The sequence below is a fragment of the Penaeus vannamei genome, chromosome 15 (assembly GCF_042767895.1).
Source record: "Penaeus vannamei isolate JL-2024 chromosome 15, ASM4276789v1, whole genome shotgun sequence".
Taxonomy (NCBI): Eukaryota; Metazoa; Arthropoda; class Malacostraca; order Decapoda; family Penaeidae; genus Penaeus; species Penaeus vannamei.
The window spans coordinates 2,905,945-2,915,944 of record NC_091563.1 but is presented as its reverse complement, the minus strand read 5'-3'; the positions used below and the strand labels follow the sequence as shown (position 1 = coordinate 2,915,944).

At 49.5% G+C, this 10,000-nt stretch overlaps 1 protein-coding gene across 1 annotated transcript in view; it reads right to left on the bottom strand.

The window, feature by feature from the left end:
• Positions 1 to 10,000, bottom strand: part of LOC113824452 (voltage-dependent calcium channel subunit alpha-2/delta-3) — a 143,840-nt gene that overhangs the window by 106,952 nt on the left and 26,888 nt on the right. Inside the window, exons 3-4 of the mRNA XM_070130898.1 lie at positions 9,417 to 9,533; positions 289 to 437 (exon numbers count right to left, since the gene is read on the bottom strand). Of these exons, the coding sequence (XP_069986999.1) occupies positions 289 to 437; positions 9,417 to 9,533 (266 nt within the window). The remainder of the gene's footprint in view (positions 1 to 288; positions 438 to 9,416; positions 9,534 to 10,000) is intronic.

The window sequence follows — 10,000 nt, the reverse complement described above, 5'->3', positions numbered from 1 at the left end:
ATATGTATGTATATATATATACATTGTGTTTGTCTGTGTGTGTGTGTGTGTGTGTGTGTGTGTGTGTGTGTACACACACACAAACCTTGCTATACCTGCATAGCCTAGAAACACACGAAGAGACAGAAACACACACACACGCACAAACACACACCCCATCACCCACCTTCGCCCCCTCCCCCCTCCACCCTCCACCCTCCCCTCACCCACCCCCTTCACCCCTCACCCTTCACCCCTCTCCACCCCTCCCCCCACCCCCTTCCCCACCCCCCTCCACCCCGTCCTCACCTGCACGAGCGAGTCGTTGAAGCACGGCACGAGCTCCGTGGCGTTGGTGCTGAAGTTGAAGACGTTCACGAAGTCGTTCTCGTTGAGAGTCTCCAGGATGTTCAAGACGACGTGCTTGGCGATCTCTCGACGGAGGCCGGTCATCGAGCCTGCGGGAGCACGGAAGGGGGGCGGGAGAGTGAGGTTGGATGGGCCTGCAGAAAGAGGGCGAAGGAGAGTGAGATTGGTGGGCTGAGGAAGGGCGCGGAGAGTGAGATTGGTGAGCTGAGAAGAGAGGGCCAGGGAGGTGAGGTAATTGGGCTGAGAAGGAGGGCGGGAGGTGAGAGTTCCATGATGGGCTGGGAGAGGGCGGGAGGTGAGATTGGTGGGATGAGAAAGGGCAGGGAGGGAGTGGCCTTGTTGGGCTGAGAAGGGGCAGCAGGAGGTAGGATTGGTGAGGCTGAGACAGGGGGGCGGGAGGTGAGATTGTTTGGGCTGAGATGGGGAGGCGGGAGGTGAGGTATGGAGGAGGAGAAGGGGGCGGGAGGTGAGATTTGTGGGCTGAAGAGGGGAGCAGGGAGGTGAGATTTGGGAGGAAGCTTTTTGTGGGCTGGGGAAGGGGCGCGGAGGTGAGATTGGTGAAGGCTGAGAAGAGGGGGGCAGGAGAGTAGGATTTGTGGGGCTGAGAAGGGGGGCGGGAGGTGAGATTGGTGGGCTGAGAAGGGGGGCGGGAGGTGAGATTGGTGGGCTAAGGAGAAGAGGAAGCGGGGCAGGAGGTGAGATTGGTGGAGGCTGAGAAGGGGGCAGGGTGGTGGTTGAGGAGGGAGCTTTTGTGGGCCTGGGAAGAGGCGGGGAGGTAGGTGAGGAATGGGAGAGGAGATTTGGGGAGCGCGAGAGGAAGCACAGGAGAAATTGAGATTTGTGGAGCTGAGAAGGGGGCAGGAGAGTGAGGTGCTATGTGGGGCTGAGAAGGGAGGCAGGAGGGTGAGATTTGTGGGCTGAGAAGGAGGCGGGAGGTGAGATTTGTGGGCTGAGAGAAGGGCAGGGAGAGTGAGATTTGAGGAAGGGGAGATGAGATAAAGGCGAAGAAGGGAGAGAAGGGAGATGAGAATAAGTGGCAGCGATATGGGAGGGTGGAAGGTGAGTTAAAGGAGGAGATGAAGGGGGGTTGGGAGATGAGATATGGGAGTTACGAAAGGGGGAGCAGGGAGGCGAGCATTTGGGGCAGAAGAAGGTGGGCGGGAGGTGAGTCGAGAGGGCCAAAGAGGGAACCAGGGAGATGGGGAATATGGAAGGGACATATGAAGGGGAGGGGAGATGAGATAAATGTGGAAGATAGAGGGAGATGGGGAAATAGAATATGGAAAGGACTGTGAAGGAAGGGAGATGAGATAAATTTGGGAAGATAGAAGGGGGTAGGGAGATGGAGTCTTGGAGAAGGACTGGGAAGAAAGGGGAGGGGAGATTGAGATATGGGTGGAAGATGAAGGAGAGTGAGGAGATGGAATATGGAAGAGGACTTTGAAGGGGAGGAGATGAGATATAGGAGGAAAGGAGATGAAGGAGGGATTAAAAATGAGATGAGGGAGATGAGAGTAAAGGGAAAATAAAATTTTAGGTGTGGAAAGAAGGTAACAGGATATGAGATGAAAGGCTGAAAAAGGGGTAGGGGAAATAGAGATAAAGAAAAGATGAAGGGAGGGAGGTGAGGAAGGACTATGAAGAGGTTAGGAGATGATGATATGGGTGGAAGATGAAGGGTGAGATGAAATATGGAAAGACTATGAAGGGGGAGGGGAGATGAGATATGGATGGAAGATGAAGGGGCATGGGAAAGGAGATGACGGGCTAAGAAGGGGTAGGGGAGATGAGAATTGAGAGAGCGGAGAAGGGGAAAAGGAATAGGTATAGACACAAAAACTACGATATATAGGAAGAAAAACAAGAGAAAAAGAAAGAGAAAAAACAAAAACAGTAACAAAACCAATATTCTTAAAGAGGAACAGAAAGAACACGATGAGATTTGTCCCACAACCTTTCCCTCCCCTCCCCCCCCCTTCGCCCTCCCCAACCCCCAACCCCCTCCCAGCCAAACCCCAAACCTTTTCCTTTGATCCCCACCTCCTCCTTACCATCACCCCTATAACATCCCATGCTTCTCCCCTCCCCACTTCCCATACTAGCTAGGTGCCTCTCCCCACCTCAGCTACCCCTCCTCCTCCTACAACCACACCCTCCCCCCAACACCCCTCCAACAAACCCCTCCTCCAATTCCTTCACCCTTCTAACCCACCCCTCCTCCCCAACCCCAACTACCCTCCATCCTCAACTCCCTCCCCTTTTCCACCCCCCTCCTCCCCACCACCACCCCCACCCCTGGCGGGAACCCAAGACCGCAACTTCGACTTGAGTTTGTTTTATCGCCGAGGAGCTGGAAATGAAACAACAGGAGAGAAGGTAGAGAGAGAGAGAGAGAGAGAGAGAGAGAGAGAGAGAGAGAGAGAGAGAGAGAGAGAGAGAGAGAGAGAGAGAGAGAGAGAGAGAGAGAGAGAGAGAGAGAGAGAGAGGGGGAGAGGGAGGGAGAGGGGGAGGGAGTGGGAGGCAGGGAGAGGGAGGGAGAGGGGAGAGGGAGAGGGGAGAGGGAGAGGGAGAGGGAAAGGGAGAGGGAAAGGGATGGGGAGGCAGGGAGAGAGGGAGAGGAGAGAGAGAGAGCGAGAGAGAGAGAGAGAGAGAGAGAGAGAGAGAGAGAGAGGGAGAGAGAGGGAGAGAGGGAGAGAGAGAGAGAGGAGGAGAGGAGAGGGAGAGGAAGGGGGGAGAGGAAGGGAGGGAGAGGGGGAGGGAAAGGAGAGAGGAGAGAGAGAGAGAGAGAGAGAGAGAGAGAGAGAGAGAGAGAGATAGAGAGAGATGAGAGAGAGATAGAGAGAGAGATGAGAGAGAGAGAGAGAGAGAGAGAGAGAGAGAGAGAGAGAGAGGGGGAGAGGGAGAGGAAAGGAGAGGGAGAGAGGGAGGGAGAGGAGAGGGAGAGAGGGAGAGCAGGGAGAGAGAGAGAGAGAGAGAGAGAGAGAGAGAGAGAGAGAGAGAGAGAGAGAGAGAGAGAGAGAGAGAGGGACAGAGACAGAGGGACAGAGGACAGAGACAGGGGAACAGAGTGAGAGACAGAGAGACAGAGAGACAGAGACTGAGAGAGAGACAGAGAGAGAGAGACAGAGAGAGAGAGAGAGAGAGAGAGAGAGAGAGAGAGAGAGAGAGACAGAGACAGAGACAGAGACAGGGACAGAGACCCAGAGACAGAGAGACAGAGAAGAACAGAGACATGAGAGAGAGAGACAGAGACAGAGAGACACTGAAGGGGGAGGAGAGAGAGAGAGGGAGAGAGAGAGAGAGAGAGAGAGAGAGAGAGAGAGAGAGAGAGAGAGAGAGAGAGAGAGAGAGAGAGAGAGAGACAGAGAGAGAGAGAGACAGAGAGAGGCAGAGAGACAGAGAGACAGAGACAGAGAGACAGAGCAGAGAGAGAGAGAGAGAGAGAGAGAGAGAGAGAGAGAGAGAGAGAGAGAGAGAGAGAGACAGAGAGAGAGAGAGAGAGAGAGAGACAGAGAGAGAGACAGAGAGAGACAGAGAGAGAGAGAGAGACAGAGAGAGAGAGAGAGCTAAGTATAAAGCTAAACAGATAGACAGACAAACAAACAGACTGACAGACAGAGAAAAAAGGAAAAAAACAAAAAAAGAAGAAAAAAAATCTCCATAGATCAACAGACAGACAGACAGACTGACGGAGCGAGAGTTCCCCTTGGCTCTGATCCAGTGTCCTAATCTGGAGTCCCGTTCAAGAGTCCTGCATTATGATAATTAGCAGGGAGAGGAGACTTTGGCTCACTCTTAAACTCCTCTTGTCCTTTGTGTGTTTTTTTTTTAATCGTTCTATGTCATTTTCGTCATCTTTATCTTTATCCTTCTTCTTTTCCTTTTTTTTTCTTTGTCTGTATATCATAGGATGGTTGTTTTTGATGTTGATGATAAGAGAAATGTGACTTGTTATTGTTATTTGAAGTCACTGTTTTTATATATTTTTCATCATGTTTGTTATCATGTTATTATCGTTATCCTCTCTTTTCCTTTTATTTTCCCTTCCCTCTTCCCCCTTTCCTTCTTGTTTTCTTGCTACTCCTCCTCTTCTTCCTTTTCCTCTTTCTTCTTCTTCTCCTCCTCCTCTTCCTTTCCCCCTCCTTTTTTCTCTTCCTCCTTCTCTTCCATTCTCCTCTTTTCCATCTTTTTCCTCTTGCTACTCCTCCACCTCCGCCATTCTCTTTACTCTTCCTCTACCCTTCCTTCTCTTCTTTTTCCATCCACATTCTCATATTTCCTCCTAAAATGCTTCCTCACATCTCCATCCCTTTCTTGCCTCTCCCTCCCCCTGCCATCCATCTTCTTCTCCATTCTCTCCCTTCTCTTCTTCTCTTCCTCTTCTTCCCTGCCACTTTCCCTTTTCCCCTTCTTCTCCCACTCTCCTCCTCCTCCTTCTTCTCCCTTTCTCTTTTCTGCCTCTTCCTCCCCCCACCTCATTTCTTCCCTTCTCTCCTCCCTCTTCCTTTCCCTTCTTTCTTTTCTCTTCTTTATTTCCCTCCTTCTCCTCCTCCCTATTTCTCTCCCTCTTCCTCCTCCTCCCTTCTTCCCTACCTCCCTCCCTCCCCCCTCCTCACTCTTCCCTTCCTCCCTCTTCCTCACTCTCCTCTGCTCCCTCCCCTCTTCCTCATCCCTATTTCTCTCCCTCTTCTCCCTCCTCCTCAGTGCTCTTCCCTTCCTCTCTCCCTCTTCTCTTTCTCACTTCTTCCTCCTCTTCCCTACCTCATCCCTATTTCTCTCCCTCTTCCTCTCCCTCTCTCACTCTTCCCTTCCTCTCTCCCTCTTCCTTCTCCCTTCTTCCCTCCCTCTTCCTCATCCCTATTTCTCTCCCTCTTCCTCCTCCCTCCTCACTCTTCCCTTCCTCTCTCTTCCTTTCTCCCCTTCTTCCACTCCCTCTTCCTCATCCCTACTATTTCTCTCCTCTTCCCATCTTTCCCTCCTCACTCTTCCCTTCACTCTCCTCCCTCTTCCTTCTCCCTTCTTCCTCCCTCTTCCTCATCCTATCTTCTCTCTCCCTCTTCCTCCTCCTCCCTCCCTCTTTCCCTTTTCCTCTCTCCCTCTTCCTTCTCCCTTCTTCTCTCCCTCTTCCTTCTCCCTTCTTCCCTCCCTCTTCCTCATCCCTATTTCTCTCCCTCTTCCTCCTCCCTCCTCATTCTTTCCTTCCTCCCCCTTCCTCTCTCCCTCTTCCCTCCCTCCCTCTTCCTCCTCCCTTCTTCCTTCCCTCTTCCTCATCCCTATTTCTCTCCCTCTTCCTCCCCCCTCCTCATCCTTCCCTTCCTCCACCTTTCCTCTCTCCCTTCTTCCTTCCCTCTTCCTCATCCTTCCCTTCCTCCTCCTTTCCTCTCTCCCTCTTCCTTCCCTCTTCCTCCCTTCTCCGGCGTTCCTCCTTTCTTCCTTCAAGAGTCTCGAGAAACTCTTGATCAATCTTCCATTTAGTAATTAGTGAATAAAACTTTTCTCGCGTTTTTTATCGACCTGGAAGAAGGAGGAGAGGAGATAGGAGAGAGGAGAGAGAGAAGAAGAAAGGGGGAGGTGAGAGAGGGAGAGAGGGGGAGAAAAGGGGTGATAGGAGAGGGGGAGGAGAAGGGGAGGAAGGGAAGGGGGAGAGGGGGAAGAGGAGGGAGGAAAGGAGGAGGAGAGAAAGGGAGAGAGAGAGAGAGGAGAAGAGGAGAGAGAGGAGGAGGAGGAGAGAGAGAGAGAGAGAAGAGAGAGAGAGAGGAGAAGAGAGAAGGAGAGAGAGAGAGAAGAGAAGGAGGAGAAGGAAGAGGAAGAGGAGAGAGAGAGAGGAAGAGGAGAAGAGAGAGAGAGAGAGAGAGAGAGAAGGAGAGAGAGAGAGAGAGAGAGAAAAGGAGAGAGAGAGAGAGAAGGAGAGAGAGAGAGAGAAGGAGAGAGAGAGAGAGAAGGAGACAGAGAGAGAGAGAGAGAGAAGAGAGAGACAGAGAAGGGGAACAGAGACAGAGACAGAGACAGGGAGACAGAGACAGGAACGAACAGAGACAAGAGACAGGAGACAGAGACAGGGAGCAGGGACAGGGACAGAGACAGAGGCAGGGACAGAAACAGAGAGAGAGAATGAGGGCAGGAACAAGGGAAGACAGAGACAGAGACAGGGACAGAGACAGAGACAGAGACAGGAGCAGACAGAGAGGAGAGAGAGAGAGAGAGAGAGAGAGAGAGAGGAGAGAGAGAGACAGAGAGGGCAGAGAGAGAGAGAGCAGAGAGACAGACGGGAGACAGAGAGAGCCAGAGAGAGACAGAAGGCAAAGTGAGAGCAGGGACAAGACAGGCAGAGGGACAGAGACAGAGACAGGGACAGAGACAGAGACAGGAGACAGAGAGACAGAGACAGGAGACAGAACAGAGAGCACAGAGACAGGGAACAGAACAGAAACATGAGGCAGGGCAAGGGCAGAGACAGGGCAGGAGGAACAGAGACAGAGACAGAGACAGAGAACAGAGAGACAGAGCAGAGAACCACAGAACAGAGAGACAGAAGACAAGAGAGACAGAGACAGAGCAGAGGCAGAAGACAGAGACAGAGAGACAGAACAGAAGACAAGAACAGAACCAGAACAGAACAGAATGGAGAACAGGAGGAACAGAGACAGAGAGACAGAACAGAGAAGACAGAGGTAAGACAGGGCAGACAGAACAGAAGCAGAGGCAGAGACAGAGACAGAACAGTCAGAGACAGAAGACAAGAGGCAGACAGAAGAGCAGAACAGAGGCAGAACAGAACTAGAGAGCAGAACAGAGACAGAACAGAACAGGAGAGACAGAACAGAACAGAAGACAGAACAGAGACAGAAGACCAGAGACAGAGACAGAACAGAACAAGAGACAAGAAGACAGAAGACAGAAGACAGAACAGAGCAGAACAGAGACAGAAGACAGAACAGAGAGAGAACAGAACGGAAGCAGAACAGGAAGACAGAGGCAGAGACAGAAGACAGAACAGAGACAGAGGAACAGAACAGAACAGAACAGAACAGAGTGAGACAGAACTGAAGACAGAACAAAGAACAGAACAGAACAGAACAGAACAGAAGACAGAGCAGAACAGAACAGAGACAGAGACGGAACAGAGAACAGAGACAGAACAGAACAGAACAGAACAGAACAGAACAGAGAGACAGAGACAGAACAGGGAACAGAGAACAGAGCAGAACAGAGGAACAGAACAGAAGAACAGAGCAGAACAGAGGAACAGAGGCAGAGAGAGAGAGGAACAGAGAGAGAGAGAGAGAGAGAGAGAGAGAGAGAGAGAGAGAGACAGAGAGAGAGACAGAGACAGACAGAGACAGAGGAGAGAGAGAGAGAGAGAGAGAGAGAGAGAGAGAGAGAGAGAGAGAGAGAGAGAGAGAGAGAGAGAGAGAGAGAGAGAGAGAAAGCAAGAAAGAGAAAGAGAAAGAGAAGAGGAAAGAGGAGGAAGAGGAGAGAGGAAGAGGAAAGAGAAGGAGAGAGGAAGGAAGAGGAAGAGGAAGAAAGAGGAAGGGAGAGGAAAGACGAAGGAAAAAGGAAGAGAGGAAGAAGGAGAAAGAAACAGAAGAGAAAGAGAAAGAGAAAGAGAAGAAAGAAAGAAAGAGAGAAGAAGAGAAAGAAAGAAAGAAAAAAAGAAAAAGAAAGAAGAAGAAGAAGAAGAAGAAGAAAGAGAAAGAGAAGAAAGAGAAAAGAAAGAGAAAGAAAGAAAGAGAAAGAAAGAAGAAGAAAGAAGAAGAAGAGAAAGAGAAAAAGAAAGAGAGAGAGAGAAAGAGGGTGGGAAGAAATGATGATAAGAAAGGTGGAAAAGGAAGATGCCAAAGAGAAGAAAAGATAAAAAAGATGAAGAAAGAACAGGAGGGGAAGAAAAAATAAGAGGGAGAGAGAGGAGAGCCGCAGACGAAGAAGGAAAAGACGACACGGAGAAAGAGGGAAAGAAAAGTTGAAGAAAATGCACGTTGGAGATAAAAAAAAACGAAAAAAGAAAGATGCTGAGGAAAAGAAGAGAAAAGAAAACGAAGATAAAGAGAATGAGAAAGATGCAGAAGGAATAGGAAGACAAAGAAAAAAACGAATAGAAATATAGCCTACGAAAGAAGGGAAAATAAAAAAGTAGAGAGAATATGGAGATGAAAAGAATGATAAGAGCAGCAAAATTAAAATAAAACGTTAAAGAAGAAAGAAGACAAGAAGAAGAAAATAAAGACAGAAAAGGAGAGACAAATTAGAAAAAATAGAAAGAGAAATAGAAAATAGAAATAGAAAATAGAAATAGAAAAAAATAGAAATAGAAAAAATAGAAATAGAAAAAATAGAAATAGAAAAAATAGAAAAATAGAAAAAATAGAAATAGAAAACAGAAAGATAGAAAAAAAAGATAGAGTAAGAAAATGAAAAGAAAATTAAGAACAGCAAAAAAAAAAAAAATAATAAAAAACGTAAAAAATACGCACAAAATGACAATAGCATTCCCCATAATGACAGCCATTCCAGTCCCAATATAAATAACAATTGCATCCCATTCCTAGTTCCAGTCCCGTTCCCATCCCCATTCCCATTCCTATTCATTCCAATAGTCGATACCACTGCCATTCCCAGAGTAGTTCACAATACCAATCTAATTCCCATTCCTAATTCCAATTATCAATTCCAAGTTCCCACTCCCTCACTCTAATTATCTATTCCCGTTCCCATCTTTAGTCCAGTTCTCAATTCCCATTCCAAATACGATTCCTATTCTTATTCCCATTCCCATTCCCCGTCTATACCCTAATTCCCACTCCCAAATTCCCAAAATCCAAAACCCCAATTCCCATTCCCAAGTCCAAACCCCAATTTCCATTTCCAAATCCAAAACCGCAATACCCATTCCCATAATCCCATTACCAAACCCCAATGCCCAGAATCCCAAAAACCCAAGTCCCATTCCCATTCCCAAACACAAAACCCCCAATTCCCATTCCCAAAAACCCAACCCCCAAACCCCAATTCCCACTCCCAAAATCCCCCCCCCCCATTCCCATTCCCAAAAATTCCGAATTCCCACTCACCTGAAACGTCGAGCAGGATGACCATGTCCTTGGGGCTGTTGGCGGCCTCGATGTACCATGACCTGAGGCGGGCGTCGTAGAGGTCGGGGTCCTTCTCGTCCAGGACCCACTTGGAGGCTGACGGGCGGGGGGGCGAGGGGGGGGAGAGATTTAGATTAGATTTAGATTTAGATTTAGTTTTAATTCCATTTGTTACAATGGATATTCTTTGCTGTGACATGCTGTCTGTTTTATTTTGCCCAAATCTCCCCCTGTGTGCGAGGAGTGGGCGGGGTTACCACTCACTGGCCGGGCGTGGGATCGAACGCAGGTCCGCAAGATTGCTAGACCAGCACCTTACCACTGCGCCAGCGGAGAGAGAGAGAGAGGGGTGGGGGCGTGAGATTGGTTGAGAATTTGGGGTGGTTGGGTGGGTGGGTTGAGGGGGGTTGGGGTGGGAGAAAGTGGAGGGGGGTGGAGAGTGGAGTGGGAATTGGGAGAAGGTGAGGGGGTGGGTGGTAGAGGAGAGGGAGAACGTGAGTGGGTGTGTATGGTGGTGGTTGAGGCGAGAAAGTGGGTGGGGGGGAGAGGGGAGAAAGTGGGGG